The 21,777-nt window shown below is 39.2% G+C and overlaps 1 protein-coding gene across 9 annotated transcripts in view; it reads right to left on the reverse strand.

Annotated features, from left to right (window-relative positions):
- RYR2 (ryanodine receptor 2) overlaps window positions 1–21,777 on the reverse strand; it is a 740,314-nt gene that overhangs the window by 300,599 nt on the left and 417,938 nt on the right. For all 9 annotated transcript variants that reach the window (XM_032883093.1, XM_032883091.1, XM_032883088.1 and 6 more), the window contains 4 exons: window positions 8,666–8,784; window positions 8,198–8,331; window positions 6,441–6,682; window positions 1,529–1,721 (listed from right to left, as the gene is read on the reverse strand). In XM_032883093.1, coding sequence (XP_032738984.1) covers window positions 1,529–1,721; window positions 6,441–6,682; window positions 8,198–8,331; window positions 8,666–8,784 — 688 coding nt within the window. The remainder of the gene's footprint in view (window positions 1–1,528; window positions 1,722–6,440; window positions 6,683–8,197; window positions 8,332–8,665; window positions 8,785–21,777) is intronic.

The raw sequence follows: 21,777 nt of genomic DNA on the forward strand, positions 1-21,777 counted from the left end.
GCACGGTGAGAGGAAAAGCTGATTACATTACATTGATGGATCCGAGAAAACTTATCACTCACTGGAGAATTTGCAAAAGCACGTGCATCATACTCCTATAGGAGAAATATCTGTGCATGGTAATTGGTCATTTAATGTCTCCAGGGGCCCAAAGAATCATCAGAGAAAGAGGAAACATTATCTAAACACCTAGATACTTAAAATTACAGGACTGCATGAGGTTTGATAAAAAAAAGTAACCGTCACTTTCCACTGTCCAACTTCCCAGGGAAATTCCTTAAAGGGAACTCAAATGATATTTCCTTTGCAGAAGAAAGTCACCTTATTCCTTCTTTGATGACAAAAAACAAAAAATGAAAAACAAACAAACAAACAAAAAAACAAAACCGTACTAAAATCTTTCATACAACAAAGTCCTTTAATTAAAAATAATTTAAAACAAGTTCCATTGAACAACACTTTTTGAAACACAGACAAACAATACTGATTCCACAGGCCCTCAGCTTACAAAAATAAAACCAAATTTTCGTTTTCCTTGCAATTCTTTTTCTAATTTGTGGTTCACTTCCAGGCCAAAAATAATCACAATAATTATAAAGTATATAAAATAAAAAAGCAAAGGGCTAAAAATTAAGAAAAGAAAGGTTTTGAAACACTCCAGAAGGTTATGGAAAGAAATGTAATTGGTATAAACACACCAGAAAAGGTCATTGGTGCATGGGTACATAGTATTTCATGCTTTTTCTGTCCCCTCTTCAATATGGTGCTTCTATAACCATGACTTATTCATATGAATAGAATCCTAATAGGAAGAATACCCAGAGTGACTTGATGGTCAGTCATAATAAGGAGCCACTCTTGTGAGGGAGCCACACACACACACACATTAACAGGTGACAGGGTAGCCCCTTATCACAACAGACCATCGCTTGTTCTCTTTGTAGAACTCCAAAGAATTATCATTTATCTCTTTCCATGTGGTAACAGCAAGACAGCAACAAGTTAGAGGAAACCATCTTGACCCAACTGATCACAGCAGACAATTTACAAGTACAACACATAGCGGATAACACAGAGAGAATAAACAACAACAACAACAAAATCCATTTAGTTTCTGTAGAAATGGGGATTGTGGGGTGGGGAAATAGGAGATGAGAAAAGGAAAATTAATGAAACATAAGGAAATAAGTGCTATTTTCTTATGCAATGTTATTTATTTCCCCTTATTAAAAAAACAAGTAAACTTAAATGGGCTTGAACTATTTCAGGACATGGATTCGGGGTAGGGTTAGCAAACTTCCCCGTCTAAATGGTAGGACAGGTGGACAAAGCATTAGGCCTCCCAAGACACCTCTCTTGGGTGAATCTTACCTCTTCCTCCAAGGAACGACAAAAATGCCCTGGGGACAGACAGGTGCCCAGGAGCAGGCAGAAGGTTAGCGGAGTGTGGGGCATGGCAGTGCAGTGTCTTCTGTGAAAGTAGGAGAAGTCAGAAGGGACACAAACCAAAACACATAGAAATACTAACTTTATTCCTGCAGAGAAACTAACAACTGGAAAGAAGAGGCCGTCAATGTTGAAATTCTCAAACATTCCTTGAACAGGTTGTCCGTTGATTCGGAATGAGATGCTAGGGGCACTCAGATCTAGACAGCAACTGATGACGTCATCCGTTCTCAGCAGATGCTGGTTCGGTGAGCTTACAGTACGAGCAATGCAGCCTATAGAGGAGAAACAGTAAGGACGGTGATTTCTTTTCCTCACAGAATCGTCTTCCGAGGCAAAGATTTGAGTGGTACTGACAAATCAATGCACAATACTGGAAGAGAATAAATTTTGAATGCAAATTAATACTACATGTTAAATCCTTTGTCCAAAAACTGTTGCTTTCCCCCTCCCCGGGGGCCATGCTGCTCTCTTTATTGTAAACTGGACCTTCTGATATGCAGAGAAACTTCTGCTTGGAGCAGGACGGCATCTGATGCACAAATCAGCTTAAGCTGAGAACAGAATGATGTCAGAGAGAAATCTCAAGGGAGAGACTTGAGTTCCAACAGATGCTTTACCACCTCCTACTTGTATGACCATCAGCAAATTACATAATCTCTCTAAGCCTTGACTTCTTGGAAGCCAAATGCCATCACCTTGAAGAGTTGTTATGATGATTAAACTAATGGTTTAAAAGAACACAGCGTCTCAGACATAGCAGGGATGGCATGTCAGGACCCTTTCCAAATATTCAGTCCCTTTTGTTTTATAAAATAAAAATAACAGGGATAAGGGAAGCAGAAAATGTGTTCATTTGTGCATTGTTTGCTGAGATGCAAACGCATGCCAACTGATTTGTTTTACAGTTTATTTCACACAAGATCTTGGTTGGCTTCCTGAGAACAGCAGGATACGAGTTGAGGCGTGACAATGATTATTTGATAAATGTCATTTCTTGCCCCGGCCAACCTGTGGCCTATGCTCATTCTTGATTATGTCAAAACTCCTTTGCTAATTAGTCTCTGTGGACACACTGAAAGACATGAAGGTAAGGCTCTCTCAAACACATGCTCACAAATGCATACAAAATTTCTCAATTTGAGCAAAGGCAAAGATGGATTTCATGATACAAGATTTGCATTTTTATAAGACCTTTTCAAAATTTCCAGCATGCCAAACTTTTTACCAACAGCATATCTGAAATGCCAGCGGTAGAGCATATCTACTTTTTAAAATGTGTCAATGTTTTATTTTACCAGTATTCAAATCTGTAAGCAATAAATTCATTATCAAGTAGTACTCCTAAAATTCCCTGAGTATAATAAAGATGGCTCTTGAAAAAAATCATATAAAAGCAATGCAACTCACATAAAAATGTTCACACCCTTGTTTAGCTCAAGATCAATAGCTAATAAAAGAGTTAATTATACAGATATTTATATATACCAAATATATTGGTCTGTCTGAGGGACATTATTATGCTATTGCTAAGGACTAAAAACCACCATGGCAAACTCTCTTGTGATGCCTGAAACAAACAGGTAAGACGGAAGGATCACTACTGAACAACCTCAGGTCTATAATTTCAACGGCACTCGCATGACTGAATCCACTCAGAAGCATTTTCAGGTGACATTTATGCAAACCTATCACAGCCGATGACAAATTCCCATTCTCTGCATTAGCCACAAAGACAGTAGCAGTCTGATTTATCACTCTTGGACTAGAAATTTCTACCCATCTTTCTCTTCTACTGTTCTAGGACATTCCTCCACACTTCCATATTTAAATGCTCCTAAAGCACCAAGATTTCTCATACTTTTGGCCGTCCCTTACAAACATTTGGAACTTGGATGCCCAAAAATCCAGTTCTGCCTTCCCAGAGGGGAGAATGTAATAACACGGTGTATAGTTGAAATTGGAAAGAGGAAGTGAAGACAAAGCTCAACACTTTTGCTCATGAGCCTAATTCTCGTTCGAAAAAATGTCAGCACCCTTAAATTACAGCAAGTTAAGTGGTAAAGAATGTGCTCTACACCAGAAGTCACAGATCTGAATTCTACTTTAACTATTAAAAAGAAAAAGAACAGGAGAATGACCCCAAGAAAATTAATCCGAATTACTAGGACTCTGACCTTGGTAAATCAGTCAGAAGCCAAATTATTCAGCTTTGTTTTTGATGACTATGAATCTAAAACTAGGAAGCATTTAATATGGCCAATGTCAAAGAAATTACTGCCTGTCCTCTCTTCCAATATTTTTATGGTTTCGGGTCTCACATTTAGGTATTTAATCCATTTTGAATTTATTTTGTGTATGGTAAAAGAAAGTGGTCCAGTTTCATTCTTTTCCATGTTGCTGTCCAATTTTCCCAACACTCTCTGTTGAAAAGACTGTCTTTTTTCCATTAAGTATTCTTTCCTGCTTTGTCGAAGATTAATTGACTATATAATTGTGTGTTTATTTCTGGTTTTTTGTTTTATTCCATGCTATTGATATGATCTATGTGTCTATTTTTGTGTCAGCACCATACTGTCTTGATGACTATAGCTTTGTAATGTAACTTGAAGTTCAGAACTGTGATACCTCCAGCTTCACTTTTCTTTTTTCAAAATTGTTTTGACAATATGGAGACTTTTCTGGTTCCATGTAAATTTTCAGGATTTTTTTTTGTTTTACTGCTGTTGGCATTTCCTAAGAATTGTATTAAATCGGTAGCTTGTTTTGGATAGTACAGACGTTTTAACCATATTTGCTCCTCCAATCCATGAACATGGAATGTCTTTCCATTTCTTCATGTCATCTTCAGTTTCTTTCATCAGCGTTTTATAGTTTCCAGAGTACAGGTCTTTCCCCTCTTTGGTTAGGTTTATTCCCAAGTATGTTATAGTTCTGGTGCTGCTGTACATGGGAATGTTTTATTACTCTTTCTGATGCTTCATTATTGGTGTATAGAAATGCAACAGGTTTCTGAACATCGATTTTGTATCCTGCTACTTTATGGAATTCCTGCATCAGTTCTGGCAGCTTTTGGGGGGAGGCTTTCAAGTTTTCTATATACAGTATCATGTCAACTGCAAACAGGGAAAGTTTTACTTCTTTCTTACCAAAAAATTTGGATATCACTTATTTCTTTTTGTTGTCTGACTGAATAACCCCAGTAGCTTGAGAGACCAAACATCTCAACTATAGGCAAGGCATGGTACATACTTTCTTGCCATTAAAAAGAAAAAAAAGGGAAGAAAAAGTTGAATTTTTTCCTGATAGAAAGTTTCAAGTGATTTTTCTCCTGAATTCCCCAACCTATCCTCCTCTCTGAGATATATTCACAGATCCACTGAAAACTTTTGTTGTTATTCTTACTGTTTTCTTTAACAGATACCCTATAATAGAAAATGTAATGCATACAGGTTAACTCTGTGAGTGCTGAGTTCTCTTTGTGAGTTGAAAGAAAAAGCTTCAAAGCTTCCAAAAATGAAAATGAAGTGGCATTGTGTGGTTAAAACATTTAGAAGCAATTCTGCATTATTTTATCAGAGTACTCTTCCCCCACCCACCCCCCATCTCTGTGTAATGGGAAATGGGAAAACAAGTTAACATGTTTCCTTCATTTACCTGAGTAGCCATGGCACTTGGAGCCAATGTAGGAGTAAAGAAAGAAGAGAGTAGGGGTGCCTGGGTGGCTCAGCGGGTTAAAGAAAGAAGAGAGTAAAATCTGAAGCTTGAGAATTCACATGTATTATAAACAAGACATTACCTCTACTTTCTGTTTGTTGGACCTTCTGATGTTAGTGCTCTTTGCCTTCTTTCTGTCAGTAGGAAAAGTGTACTGTGGGAACAGGCTCTCTGACTTGCCTGGTCAGAACAGCATGGTGTAGAAGTCATGCCACCCTCCTACCTGGGCCCCAACCACATGCCCCCGGGGCTAGATGAAACATCCAAAATGAAGCCCCATCTCTTCCTGACTACTGAATACAGGCACTGAATAAAGGAAAAAATCAGTAAATACTCAGGATAAAATACAACAACACGAAATGTTTCTATCTCTAAACCCGTTACTGTAAACTCTTAGATTTAATTCAATTTAACTTTTTAAAATGCTCATAAGCTACCATTCCTCTAAAACACTGATAAATATCACTTGTGCCCCCTAGGAGACAGATTTCAGCTTTTTATATGTAAAAATACACATATCTTCCATATTTTGTCTATGATTACTATGTTACAAAATAGGAGACTAGTATTCTAAATGCAGCTTTATGAGCACAAGCACATGTCTGCAGAATTCACATGAATTCCAGTTTCTTAGAAACAGCTACATCATTAAGAATTGAACTTTTGAATGGAGCCAAAATGTACCTTCTGATAGAAAAAAGGATACAATTTTTTTTTTACCTATCACTCATTCTTATTATGCACTCACTATCAAAGTTCAGGCTGACGGCTGGTGAAATGAAATATAAGCTTTTTAAAAAACAGTTCCACACAAAGTGTCATCTGATTATTACGGACACCTCACAATATGCGTCACAAATGACCAATTCCCAATATTACGTTATCTATGAGGAGATGAGACTCTATCTATTTCTTCCAATTATTTTCCAGGATCTATTTTTGGTGGAAGCTAGACCTTCACACACACAAATGTAGTGTGTTGTTTTCTTTCTTTTTTTTTTTTTTTTGCAGTTGATTATGAATCAAGACGCCGTTTTTCACACATACTGTTCATCAACAATACAGTCTTTGAAAATGTACCATAATTGTAAGAGTTTTGTTTCTCCCCTAGTGAAATTCTGCTTTTTACTTGACATTCTCTCTCATTGTTTCCATGGTAAATTTCTGAAGAAAAAAACGCATTTGAATACACGCAGCACGGATGGCTTTCGGAAACCCAAGAGCAAGGGCAACAGATCTCCTTTGCGCACACAGAGGAAGACGTGGATGGTGCTGACCTGACCAGAGATGAAGGCCATCGAATCCGTAGGAGAAGAGGTCGTCTCCAACGCCGTTTCCACCCCACTCCTCACCGCCTCCTGGGTAGGGCGAGTACCCTTCGGTGGACGCCCAGCCCACCCGCAGGTGCGTGGCTTCGGCAGTCACGAACGGCTCCGTGTGGTCCACCATCAGCTCATAGTACCACTTCTTATACTGAGCGGACCCTTCACTGACGCCCAGAAAAATGTTGGGTCTCATGCTTCAAAGAAATAGGGAGAGCACATGAGCAACTCTGGATAAACATCCTGTTGTGTTCATTTATATCTATTTCGAACATTCATCCCATTTCTCCAAAATGCAATATATTAAATCTATGTTTTCCTTCAGTACTGCAAAATTACTAAGTCACTGAGGCAGTAGGCAGGGATAGCCAGCCTACAGTTAACATTCAGTGATGGGTATCTGCTTTTTGGATTACCTGACAACATCCCTCAGGGATCTAAGATTATTTTTTCTGAATTGCTTTTCAGCACATTTTATACCATTGATCATGTTTAAGGTGAAATACTCAGTGTAACAGGCCTGTAGAATTCATGCAGTTATTATTAATTCGGGAGATGCAGACATTTTCCTAACTAAGCCATGGGTCAGGTGAGGTACAAGCTGAAAAGCCCTGTATTGGCAAAGGAACCAGGGGGATACGCAGCTTTGTTGTTCTCAATGCCTTTCTGAGGGCAGAAGAATTTCTAGGTAGTTGTATTTAATTCTGTTTCTAAGAGACTTAGACCCTATGTTAAATGCTCAGGATTAGTGAAGGTCTCAGGGAATATCAGTCAACAACAGCACATATGCTATACAAAGAGCCACTCAAGAAGTCTTAAATCAACCCTGTTTAAAAAAAAAAGAAAGAAAGAAAAGAAAAGAAAAAAACACAATATAGAAATACACACCCAACCTTACATTTTTGTTTAAAACAGGGTAAGGCAGTGATTACTTTCTGGACAGCTCTTAGATATAGTATAACAAAATTATTACTATCAAGCAAAATATTTTCTTACTTGAAAGCTGTATCATTATTTTTATTATACTATTTGGTATAAGGAAGGCAGCATGGCTTGGTATTTAAGGGATCAGTCTTTGGCATTAGACTTGAGTTCCATTTACAATCCAACATTTTAATCTATAAAGTGTGTATATTAGTACCTAGTTGGACTAGTTGAACCCAGTGCAAACACAGTGGAGGATACATGGAAAGCATAGAGAATAGTGACTGACACACAGTGCTGAAGGAACATCTGATACCTTGGAAGGGACATCTAACGAAATGTAGTTTTATTATATTTTTTAATGGAATTTATTAGATCTTAGACATTCCCATTCAGCTTTTTTTTTTTTTTATTATATATAGTAGCCACTTTGAAGTTGGCATTGAAGGGTAGCATTTTTACTTATCTTCTAAGAAAGCACAGAACATAATTACATAAAACTGTAAGCCTGTAGAATTGTCAGCCTGCTCCTGAGATGTCCGGGATAAGCCAGCCTCATGGGATATGACTGGGGAAGCTTACGGTCTTGTGATAAATGCATATTCTGCTCGGTTCACCTATTGTTATTATCACCCCATCCAACTGACAGGACAACTACATTATTCCTTGGGCTAGTACGTAAACTATCCGAATAAAACAAGCAGACCACTGGATGCTTTAACGACAGAGCTAGATCGTGAATTCCTTGTTAGGACACCTGTTTGGTGACCGTGTCTGTCTGAGTCTACCTGCTGACATGGTTCACAAGACGTGTCTGCAACAGTAGATCTCGTCCTGGCAGCAGATTGTCACAGATGAGATGCTGGTTGGAGCGGACCGCTACTCCATGGCAGACACAGAGAGAACACAAGACGTCCAGAACCTGAAGAGAAAAAGCACTTCCAGCCGACTAATTCCCTTATTCAGATTGGAGTATCCCAGCATGTCTCGTGAATGTGAACACGCTCCCTCTGACCCGGCCACGTGAACACGACAGCCATGAGGTTGCGTATCTTCTAAGTTTCTCTTACATGCGAGCTGAGAACTGCTCGGTGTCTCAATGGTGCTACAAATAAGCACTAAACAGCAATACATGATTATAATTAAGGAACAAGAAATACGCCACAGCTGACACACCTTTTAAAAGTTACCTTATTTTAAAAATACATTTAACATTATTCCAGAATTCATCCATGGCAATAAATTCGTTCCCTTACCTTGTGGTTTCTCCCATGCTTGTCTAAAAGGGAGATTATGGATTTAATGTGTCCTTCCTTAATAATATTTAGAGCTTCTGGACTTTCTACTAACACACAGTGTAAAACTTCAAGAATACCTAAAGATAAAGAAAAAAAAAATATGATTAAAGGGTCTGGGATGATCAGTGCCTTTCCTTCTCTCTAGGTGTTCCTTCAGATCAACATTTAATTATTATGGGCTTAATGTGTTTGTCACAGGGCACTGGGTGAGAGGGGACAAGTGATGTTTGTGACCGGACTGATAACTAGAGATGATGAAGTAGTTGAGTGAGGAACAGGCAGTGTTAGCAGAGTAAGCAGGTACCTATGCCTGGGAAGGTATGAAAGAAAGAACCTCAGAGAACACATTCATGACCATTCTCCTGACAGGAAAGTTAGGGTGGTATGAGGTTGAGTGAAGTCTTGAATGGAATGCATACCTGTGGTGCTTGGCGTATAGGGCAAGTAGGGGACAAGACAGGTAGGTAGTAGGTTAGGACCAGCTTATGAAGCTTCTCAGCTTGAGAGTATAACCTTATAACAATGCTTCCTAACCCACAAAGATCATTACATTCTTGTGGAGGTAAATGGTAGAAAATGTTTTAGTTTACAAAACAAGAGAAATATAGAGAATACTACAAAATTACATAAAAATATACAACATACAAAACCTGATTAAGAATGGGTTTTTTTTTTTTTTCAAAGATTTTATTTACTTATTTGAGAGGGAGAGAGAGCACACACACAAGCAGGAGAAGAAGCAGGCAGAGGGAGAAGGAAAAGCAGACTTCCCACTGACGAGGGAGCCCAGTGCAGGGCTCCATCCCAGGACCCGGAGATCATGACCTGAGCTGAAGGCAGACACTTAACTGACTGAGCTACCCAGGTCCCCCACAAACGGGGGTATTTTAAAGTATTAACTATCCGAGAAGATAAAAGGCAATACACCCTTTCTTTTATTAGAGCTTAAGAGAGATAAGAGAAAATAGTTTTCATTATCAAAATTTTTAGTGTGAACTTGGAAAGCTGAATATATATACATATGTATTCGCTGTTTCTGAGAAAGTCTGCTCTGTCACTAATGAAAGCACAGACAACTTGTAGCAATTAAATAGAACATTCAGAAAATGGGATCTCTGAGAGCTACAAAGTATCATGAAGGGTCACAGGGAAATCCACAGAAAGGTCTGTACATCTGCAATGGAGTTCACTTTCGTGGAAAAGTGCTCAGGTTTACAAATGGCAGAATACAGAAGTTAACGGTAGACTATGGCTGCCACAATCTATGCTTGATCCAAATCCCAATCCATTATAGGGCAGGGGCCACTTATGTTAATTTCTTTACTGATGACTTATTTTGGTGAAGTATGATATGAATGTACACGCAATTAAAAAAAATACCCAAAAAGATGAGTCAATTTTTGGTGTAGCTCAAAATCAACTGCTGTGCTAAAAATCCAAGACAGCGGGCGCCTGCGTGGCTCAGCGGGTTAAAGCCTCTGCCTTCGGCTTGGGTCATGATCCCAGGGTCCTGGGATCGAGCCCCGCATCGGGCTCTCTGCTCAGCAGGGAGCCTGCTTCCCTCTTTCTCTCTCTGCCTGCCTCTCTGCCTACTTGCGATCTCTGTCAAATGAATAAATAAAATCTTAAAAAAAAAAATCCAAGACAGCAGAAAATAATACAACAGGCTAATGGATAAAGGTGTTTATATAAGCGTAAACTGAATCCTTCTGCTATTAAAAATGGAGTAATAAAATAAACACATTCATTCTTAGCTAAAATAAACTAAACTAATAGAAAAGGAAAAGAATCTTTAATAGATTACTCATATTTTATCCTGATGTCTTTGTTTTCTTCCTGTTACCTATGACTGCAGAACACAAATACAGCTGCCTGTGTTTGTAAATGAAAATTATACTACGTATCATCCATACTCATTTGTTCACATTTCATCTGTGGTTGCCTTTGCACCAAAGAGGCAGAGCTGAGTGGTTGCAACAATAGAGCCCTATGGTCTACAGAACATAAGACCTTTACTATCTGGTCTTTTGCAGAAAAAGTTCACCAATCTCTAGTTGCAGGGTTAATATAACCATTAAGACAAAAGACCAAGAAGTAGAAGACCACAAGAAAAATAAATTCTCTTTGTAAGTAAATATACACAAAAATCAATAGCATTCAAAAGCTAGAATATACCAGAAATGATTTAAGACAAGACCATGAAAATGAATAGCAGAGATCACAAAACGCAAGAATGGCAATATGAACTATGAAAATAAATCTGATTTTTCCTGTATTCAGCTTATTTTAATAAAAGGCTTCCAGAGTTTGGGACTTAACATTAAAACATTTTTTTTTAACGCTGCTACATCAGATGCAATGAATAAACATTTAATTGAAAAGCACTGACTGACTCTAAGTCTGACGGTAAAAAGTCAGAGAAAACTATTTTTATTGTCAAGTGTTGGGATAAACAGCAAATAAACTTTTATTTCTTGTGTGTGGTTAGAAATTCCTAAAAGAAAACAAACTGGAAGTACCAAAAGACTAATTTAAAAAGAAATAAAGACTAGCTAGACTGACTATATTAAATGCATATGTAAATTATACCAATATATGCCTCAAACTCTGGTGAAAAAAGAAAGAGGTACAGGGCTTAAAAAATATTACAGTGGCTACATTTAACTAAAGACGATTTGACAATTAAATTCTAAATGCACTGAATAAGACCCAGAAATGGGAATAGTGCCTAACACTATTGCCAGATTCTCAAGAGATACATTTAAACCTTGGCAGATCATAACAGCATTACCAGAATGATTTATGAACATAAAGTAAATATTAAAAACACATACACACACACAAACTAGTAAGACAGAACAAGATCTTATAATTTGTATACATAACCTGATTTGTAAGTTTTAATAAATTTACAGAAATTTTGGTGGAAATCTTAATAACATGAAGAACACATAATGTAGAATATAAACTTTCATGAGTAGATGCACGACTGGATATATATTATGTTTGCAACTATGTAAAATATATTTATATGTATAAAACATGTACTTCAAAAAACACCAGGAGTTAGTATGCCAGAATGTTGGTGCTCGTTATTGCTGAATTAGTACACCTTCTTTCCAATACTTGATGAATTCCAGGAAATGTGTACACATTACTTTTACAGTAAGAAATATTTTTAGAAAGGACAACAAAATAGGAAGTGAGGTCTATTTCCATTTCTTGTTTTTTTAATTTCTTTGCTTTAGGGAGAGAAAGCGTACAGGTGAGCTGGGGGAGGGGCAGAGGGAGACAGTGAGAGTCTCCTGAAGCAGACTTTGCACTGAGCATGGAGCCCAACGCGGGCCTGGGTCCCAGGATCCTGAGATCATGACAAAGCAGCAGCCGCTCAACCGACTGGGTCACCCAGGCATCACAACTAAAGCACACATTGAATTGACGTCACTCTGTGCTTAAAAGCTCCCATGGCTTTCAGGGACATCCAAGTTCAAAGTCCATTCCCCGGAGCATGGGACATCAGCTCCTTGACAGATGATGCAACCTAACCCACCTTAGCTCCCACCAACTCCTTTGACAAAGAACGGGTAGTGTATACTTTTACTTCAAAGTACATGTTATAAATACACTTAGGAGCTAATGCATTTACAACACACTGATACATTTATTAAATGCCTAACAGGCACTGTTCTAGGCAGCAGGACCATCAGCAATCAAGGCCTGCCACAGCCAAGTGGGAGCTTGTCAGCTCTGTCCCACCTTCCATGTTTTGCACATGTTATTCTTAGACTGAAATACACTTCCCTCTTTAGAAACTTCAGAATCTGAATCAGTCTGCAAAGGCAGAAAGTCATCTCATTTGGTGGCTTTTTACCGACACTCTAGAATGAATTATTCTTTCTTGGTAGTACTGATCACTTTGTGTTAAAATCCTTTATGCTCATTTCAATCTCCTATTAGAGAATGAGTCCTTGAGAGAAGAGATGTGTCGAATTCAGCACACTTGGGCCCAGGGAGGCCCATCTCATGTTTGCCAACTGAGTAAGTGAATGAATATAAATGGACACTTTCAGTTTAAAACAACATAAATGAGAGTCATTACTGTGAAGAGTATATATATTAGCTACATCGGCATCTTTTCTATCTGGAGATTTTAACATTAAGATACTTATTTTTTCTAAAGGTAGAGAAGAGGGGCGCCTGGGTGGCTCAGTGGGTCAAAGCCTCTGCCTTTGGCTGAGGTCATGATCTCAGGGTCCTGGGATTGAGCCCCGCATCGGGCTCTCTGCTCAGCAGGGAGCCTGCTTCCCGCCACCCGCCCCCCCACCCGCCTGCCTCTCTGCCTCCTTGTGATCTCTGTCAAATAAATAAATAAAATCTTTAAAAAAAAATAAATAAAGGTAGAAAAGACATGATAGAACACGGATGGAGAATTTGTATTTCGTAGTTCCAGTATTTCCTCACTGAATGACAGGAATTTCTGTAGGCTTTAGTCTGTGGGGGTCATGCACAAAATTCAAAAGTGATGGAATAAACCCTTTATATGTAAGATACATGAACTATTTATTTAGCTCTTTGCCTTAAAACTTTTATGGCTGTAACTTTCTGAATTATTTCTAGGGCTCATGACAAGAAAAATTTCTGAGGGTGTAACAAAATGTCTGGAAATAACCTAATGGTATTGGAAACATCCAAGTGCTGTGGTGGGACGTGCCCTGGGCTGTCCAAGGTTGAGGGTTTACATGGAAAAACTGAAAGCAAGCCATAGAACAGAAGTCCTGGAAAGAATCTAGCCTAGGGATTCTGCCCCACACAAGAGCAGGCACAAGGTCACGGGGAGTCTTGCACGTTCAAGTGAAATAAACAGAACCAAGCAGGGAGCCACTCAGGCACAGGTGGAGACATTGGAAAACCAATGGACTTGGAAGACAATGCCAACATCCTCTCCCCAGAAATTGTTTTCTCACCTGCAATTACAAGTATGTAGCAAAAATCAAACAAAAATTAAAATCATCTCAGAACACTGAGGTGTATGTGGGCTTAGATGGACCGTGGTTCTCACCGCAAGAGGGTCACATGGGTGTTATTCAGCTTTGGAAAGGGACTCCATTCCTACATCTCTGTTCTGAGAGTGGGTAATGATCCTAGAAAATTCCTGATGGAGCACATGGCCTTAGCTGACAATTTCAACATGGAAGCCTCTTGGTCTAACTGGCAAGCGAACAGAAGGCTTCAACCCAGGGGCTAATTGGTATGAATCAGACTGTCCCCCAGTGACAGAAACAGTGGAGACGCAGCACAGAAAACACACAGAACTGCCCTACCCACTTGCTGGGTCAGCAACAATCACAATTAGAGAAACTGTGAACTCCAAATCACTCAAATCACAGGTTACGTGTCTACTTCTTCCCCTACCTAGGAGTTAAAATCCTTCTTAACCTTTCGGTCAGACGGGAAGCAAATGGAAATGAGGAAAGTTATATTTTTTGCCATGTGTAATTAATGTAAACAAAGGAACTTAAGTAAAAAGACTGGGAGAAAGGGACTGAGAAATAACATGACAACAAAGAACACAAAACACGCAGGCCAAGCTGTCTATATCATGGACTGTCATCCTTTCAGAAGGGGGAATGATATCCTGGATATTTACTAGGCTTAAATGAGGAACTAAAATAGTAAGAGTTATTATCATTATCCTGTTGTCTTATGTAGTGGTTATAACCAGGGACACAAGTCAATAGGCCCCACTTGAGTCCTGGCAGATTTTAGGCAAGTTACTTAACTTCTCTGTGCTCCAGTGTCCCCATTTCTAAAATCAAATTCTAATAATGGTTCCCACCCCAAGGGGAGATGTTGTGAGGAATTAACACATATAAAGCTTTTAGGAAAAGGCCTGAATCTAAGCAGTGCGATGTAAGCATCTGTTCTTATTTGATGGTTGTAACAATATAAATGACAAATGAAATGAAATAAAAAAGGATCAACTGGGAAATCTGACAACTAGGCTTATTTTTATACAGAGATTAAAACTGTTAACATCAGAGAATGGTAGAGAAATGCTGAAGGACAACACTGATCGGAAGGAAAATCCAGGGAAAATATTTATTGATCACTATGGAGAAAGGAAATTGAAGTTAGATATCAAAATAGTTAAATTAGTAAATCCAGGAGAAATTACACCAGAGTGTTAGAAATTGAGGGAAAGACAAAGAGACACAAGTAGGGCAACAGACAGAACTGTAGGGAGCTCTACATTCTGGAGAGAACAGGATTGTTGAGCCAAAAATATCATGAAATGTTACACCAAGCAGACTTACTGGCTTAAAAATGCTTAAAAAGACATAATGTGCTCCTTTGACAAGAACCCCTTCTCTCCCCATTAAAACAAACAAACATGCAAATGAAGTGGGCAAGAGTTAGAAAAAGCAGAAGAAAAGTCCAGCTAGCTCCATGTTGATAAAAGGGTCTAAGGTGTGTGGGAGGGATTTTTGGCTACACACCAAAGGGGAGGCCAAGAGAGAAAGAATCTGAGTTACATACAAATGCGTTAATTTGTTCCTGGGCCTGTGCGTCTGAGAAGGCTCTGTAGAGACACATCTTTGCTTTTTGTTCCACTAATCTGAATGGAACCGACATGGAGTGATAAACGATGGGTCGCATCCAAGTTGTCCTTCTTTGGTGGTGGGGCACGAATGTGGAACTTCTAGAAGTAGCGGAAACCTCTAGTTTGAGCTAGCGGAGGGCTGGTGGAGAGCCTGACCAAACAGCATTGGGCCCATCCAGAACAAACAGGAGGTGAAAACCCATCGCTATACGGCATAATTATGACACATCTTACCATTTAGAGAATTCTGCATGCCACAGACTGAAGCACTGAGAGAACTAGGAATGAATATCTGTGGTTTGTTCAAAATGGGTATAAGTTTGATGTCAAGGAAGTATTTGGGTTTCAGTGTGAGATAAACTGATGAATTTATTTTTTAACTTTTTTAAGCAGAAAGGGACAAAAGATAACAGAAGCAATGTACGTTTTGTTTCCTTTCTATAACACAGGGCTTACTTGTAAAATAAACACTAAGTAGGGTTTCCATATCACACCCAAATAGAGAGGAAAAGGGGACTAAGTTGAAATCAATATTAAAATATAGAGAGGCTTTAGAGAAACAACCTCAAGAGGTAGGGGTTCGAGTCAAATGGGGGAACACATCATCATGTATCCTTCCATTTTTTTACAGTGGTTTTGAGGCATGAGAAGAAAATAAGCTCATGAAATCTTGAGCTAACATAAAGTTGAAAAGAGAGAAAAAGTGACAAAGGTAAGATTAAAATATAACAAAATGTGACAGAATTAGGAACATTAATAAAATCAGAAGTTAGTGAAGATAAAGGTCTGCATTACATTTTTATTCATATATAGAGAGGTACGACATCATGAATGCATTAGCAAAATAAATAAAAAAGATGGACTTAGGGTATTTTATTGGAAGATGAGATGAACAGGAGTCAAAAATTTCCTGGGCTACATTATCCAAAATAAATAAAATAAATAACACATAAAATAAGCAATGTAATTAGAGTGTACGGAATAGTAGACTCTAAGGCTGAACAGTATTCAGGCTTAACTAGGCTTCTGATGGTTTGCTGCTTTCAATTTAGGGAGTAGTATTTTATAAAAGATAGACAAATTACAGGAGTAAAAGACAATTAAAAAAAAGAAAATGTCAATCAAAGGCAGTTCATGATGCAACAGTTAAATAATAATGTTAGAAATGTTATGCCAAATATTTATTTGTATAAATTGCCATATCTCAAAATCCACAGAGGACTAAGTGCCAGACAAGAAATTATAAATACTTTGAGATATTCTTATCTGGCTCTTTACTCTTCGGTGTTTTCTCCCCATTCATGTGTTCAATTATCTTTTTTTTTTTTTTTTAAGATTTTATTTATTTATTTGTCAGAGAGAAAGAGAGTGAGCACAAGCAGACAGAGGCAGAGGGAGAAGCAGGCTCCCTGCTGAACAAGGAGCCAGATGTGGGACTCGATCCCAGGACGCTGGGACCATGACCTGAACCGAAGGCAGCCGCTTAACCAACTGAGCCACCCAGGCATCCCTCAATTATCTTTTAATCCATAAAATGGGCCATTTGATGTGTTAGGTTCTGGGTATAAGTAAAATGAGGAGTGAAAATTGATATCATTCCTGCTTTTGTGACTTTACAGGCCGTAAAAATTCAGTCCTAGCTCCATTACTTCCATTTGACCTTGAAAAGGTTACCCCTCTTGGCTTCTCAGCTTCCAAGTCTTCATTTGTAAAATGGAAATGATAATGGAACCTACCTTACAGAGTCCTGTAGGATCCAGTGAATACATATGACATCTTAGCACAGTGCCCTAAATTCACTTAAGATTTCCCTGGCCCCACAATGTGCTCATCAATGTGCTCAGAAAAACAACAATGTGTGCCTCTCTGTGAAACAGGAGAACTTATAAAAATGTTGGCAGATGCAACTAATTGCTGAAAAGGCCTTTAAATAAAATTTTTGAAGACCAATGAATGCGTCTGAAAACTTTTAAGATGCATCTTTCAGGGCAAGAGAAACACAGATTAAGCAGCTCTCCAAAAAGATACTTAGCTCAAAGCAGCAAATATTTATTGAGAACTATTCTTTTGGGCAGGAATGTAAAATGATCACAGCATCTGACTGAGCTTTGAGTCAATTTTAAATGTTATCTTGAAAAAGGCAGTCTCTTCAATAAATGGCATTGGGAGGACTGGACAGTCACATGTAAAAGAAAGAGACCACACCCCTATCCTATACCACTCACTAAATGAACTCAAAATGTATTATAAGATATAAATATGTAGACCTGAAACCATGAAATTCCTGGAAGAAAGAGGAAAAACCTCCTTGATACAGGAATCGGCAATGATCTTTCAGTTAGGACCCTAAAGCACAAACAACAAAATAAAAAAATAAGTGGGACTGCGTCAGGGGCACCTGGGTGGTTCAGCGGGTTAAGCATCTGCCTTTGGCTCCGGTAATGATCCCGGCGTCCTCAGATCGAGCCCCGCATCAGGCTCCCTGCTCAGCTGGGAGTCTGCTTCTCCCACTCCCTTTGCCTTCCCCCCTGCTCGTGTACTCTCTCTCTCTCTTTCTCCTTCTCATGAATAATTAAAATCTTTAAAAAAAATTAAGTGGGACCACACCAAACTAAAAAGCTTCTGCACAACAAGAGAAACCATCAATAAAGTAAAAAGACAACCTACTGAATGGAGCGGCGGGGGGGGGGAAGTGCAGATCAGATTATCTGATGAAGGGTTAATGTCCAAAATATATAAGAACTCATCAGAAAAAATAATCCAATTAAAATGGGCAAAAGACCCAAGCAGACATTTTCCTGAGGAAGATATACGGATGGCCAAAAGATATGTGAAAAGACGGTCAACATCACCAGTCATCAGGAGAAGTAAATCCAAACCACAGAGAGACATCGCCGCACAGCCATCAGAATGGCCAAGCTCAGAAAAAAAATGAGGTAACAGATGCTGTTGTGGATGTAAAGAAAAGGGAACCCTCGTGCCCTGTTGGTGAGAATGCCAACTGGTGTAGCCACGATGGAAAACAATACAGAGGATCCCCCAAAATTAAAAATGGAACTACCATATGATCCAACAATTCCACTTCTGGGAATACAACCAAAGAAAACAAAAACATGGGGGTGCCTGGGGGGTTCAGTTGGTTAAGTGTCTGACACTTGATTTCACCTTAGGCCATGATCTCAGGGTCATGGGATCGAGCCCTGCATCAGGCTTCACACTCAGCATGGCGTCTGCTTGAGATTCTCTCTTACCCTTTGCCATCCACCCACTCTCTTGCTCTCTCTCTCTCAAATAAATATATCTTTAGAAAACAAAAACACTACCTCGAGAAGATAGCTGCACCTCCAGGTTCATACCAGCATTATTTACTACTAAAAAGAGCCAGAAAGACAAGATAAAAACCAAAAATGCTAAAAACAAACAAGCAAACAAACAAAAACCCAAAAACAAAACCCTCAGAGAAAAAGAGATCAGATATGTATTCCGGAGGCAGGGAGTCATGACAAAGGAAAAAAAATCACTAAGTACTAGGGCTATAAGATACAATATGATGAGGACAGCTAACGCTGCTCTATGATACACAGGAAAGTTGGTAAGAGGGTAAGTCCTAAGAGTTTTCATCACAAGGGAAGTTCTTTTTTGTTTTATCTTCTTTTTTTTTAAGATTTTACTTTTTTTTTTTTTTTTTTTTAAGATTTTACTTATTTGAGAGAGAAAGAGAGCACCAGCAGGGGGTGAAGCAGGGGGAGAAAGAATCTGAAGTAGGCTCCATGCTGAGCGCAAACCCCGACATGGGGCTCAATCCCCCAACACGGAGATCACAACCTGAGCTGGAACCGGTAGTCAGATGCTTAACTGACTGAGCCATCCAGGTGCCCCTGTTTTTTTTACTTTCTTAAAAATTTATATATATGAGATGATGGATGCAAACTAAATCTGTTAGAGTAATAATTTCATAATATATGTAAGCCAAACCATTAAGCTATATACACTTTAAGCATATACAGTGATGTGTGTCAACTGGGTCTCAGTAAAATCGGGCAGAGAGAGGTCTGCAGTATGAAGACAGTCCAGAGGCCTCATTTCCAAAAGCACAAAAGAAAAAAAAAAATGAAAGTGCATAATATAATTTACTTCTGATACTTGGCAATGTGGAATAAGGGAAAGAGAAAAGTTATACAACACACTGTTTAACAAAACACAAAATTTTTTAAAGATTTTTTAAAGTAACCTTTACACCCGATGTGGTGTAAAGATCAAGATCTTTAAAAAAAAATCACCACACCCCCAAGATCAAGAGTCACATGCTCTACTGAGCCAGCCAGGTGTCCCGAAACCCACAAATTTTAGATTGATAGGGTATTATGTGCAGAAGGGTGTGTGGTCCTGAGATGAACATTACATACAGAGCAAAGTACAACTTAAATGTTTTTAAAAATTGACATAACTTTACTATATATTTATTATATATATTTTGTTACATAATATTTTAAAAATATTCTATTTATTTATTTGAGAGAGAGCGAGCATGAACTGACCTGGGGGAGGGGCAGAGGAAAGAGGGAGCAGAAAGACTCCCCACTGATCAGGAAGCCCAATGTGGGGCTCGATCCCCAGACGCTAAAATCACGACCCGAGCTGGTCAAATGCTTACCCACTGAGCCACCCTGGCACCCCCAAGTTTGTTTGTTTTTAAGTTTTTGACTAAAGGTCTTTGTACTGTGCCCAGAGTACAAGTCTGCACCTCCACATTCACACACATATCTGGCAGCCAGTATCTAATGGTCCCCACCTCACCCCCACCGGGAGCTGAAGGCACGCTGTTCACCTGAGCTCTCAGTGGTCTTCACTATCTTTATAGTAGAAGACAGAACACCTGTCTAGTCCATTTCTACAGTGCTCTTTGAAGAAAATAAAAATGACCTTGTAGTTAAAACAACTCCTAATTACAAATGAAAAAGGTGAAACACTTACTGTGCCATTTGTATTCATTTAGCATTATAAAGACATCCACAGTGTTGACTAACAATCCTTGTGGGGCAGGAATTATTACAATCCCTGTTTTACAAACGTATGTAAAATAGGAGGTACAAAAGGGTTAAGATCATGCAGCTATCAAGGATGATCCTGGAATTAGAACTTAACCAGTCCAACTCAGAATCCATACTTGTAATCAATCCTAAGTTCTGCTTCTCCTTAACACAGTATAAAAGTAGGTAAAAACCAGAGAAACAAACAGGGTTTTGGAGGGGAGGGGGGTGAGCAGTTGGGTGAGCCTGGTGGTGGGTATGAAGGAGGGCACGTATTACATGGAGCACTGGGTGTGGTGGGTAAACAATAAATCTTGGAACACAAAAAATGAAATAAAAATGATAAGAAAAAATGATAAAATGATAAGAAAAAAATGATAAAAAAAAAAGAGATGATTAAATATGGAGCTTTCTGATGAGGCAGTCTTGGCAGAGCTCCACCCTATTTTTGATGATGAAATGGTAGGAAAGCCCATGGTAGGTCAACTCTCAGGGAAGGCACCTGAAGAGTGTGCGTCCTGCCTTGGGTAGTGATCGACTTCCTTCTTTTGATTACTGGGTCCCAGTAAATAGAATCCACATTAAAAGCCTAGGTACTTAAAAGACTTGATGCAATCAAGAGGCAAGTCAGCTTGACAAAACTGGGATAAGGGATACACACTGCAAAGAGACTTTAATGAACTCAGTTCGAGACAAAGTTTCAAACTTGAACTCAGTTCAAGCCAGTATAATGTACCCAAGGGAGGTCACAGTCACTTAACTTTAAGCATGACTGAAAGCGAGTGACACAGCACAATTATTTCACCGAAGATGATGATGAAAGTATTTAATATCCAGTGTGGGACGAGCAAAACCCAGTCACTGGCATCTGTCCAAAGACCAGACACTGGCATCTGTCCAAAGCAGCACATAAGAGCTCAGGTCTCCGTTCTGTCCATAATCCTCGAAGAGGAAAAGACGCAGTCTAGGTCAAAGGTAGCAATCACTGTCTGTGATTTTGTTTTTAGTAAGTTTTCCTCAAGCGAGCCCTTCCACAGTTTCTCTGAGACCAGACTTCCTCCTCTCTTCCTCCAGCTAGCCAGACGATTCTAGGACGCCTCCCTAACTCACTGTGTGTGGGGAGAAATAAAATCAGCAAAAGGGGCCAATGTTCCAACCTCCAACCCAATCCTGGGAAATCTAAAGAAACGGGATGGGAACATGGATTCCAGGAAGCGCCCAAGAAGACCTCGGGGAAACATAGGCTCTCCTGAATTGGCAGGAGGTCAGAGGTAGGTGGCTGCAGGCTGGATGGGGAGCACGTCCACAGGACAGGTGGAGGCAGGTGTCATTTCAGGGGTAAACTCCTCTCATCTCTGCCCTAGGACGATCGCCTGCTCTTTCCTTGCCACTGTGGCCAGTATGGAATAATGTCAAGAGGGCACGAGACCCCACCTGGG

The sequence above is a fragment of the Lontra canadensis genome, unplaced genomic scaffold (genome assembly GCF_010015895.1).
Source record: "Lontra canadensis isolate GAN:19392208 unplaced genomic scaffold, GSC_riverotter_1.0 scaffold85, whole genome shotgun sequence".
In the NCBI taxonomy this organism is placed as follows: Eukaryota; Metazoa; Chordata; class Mammalia; order Carnivora; family Mustelidae; genus Lontra; species Lontra canadensis.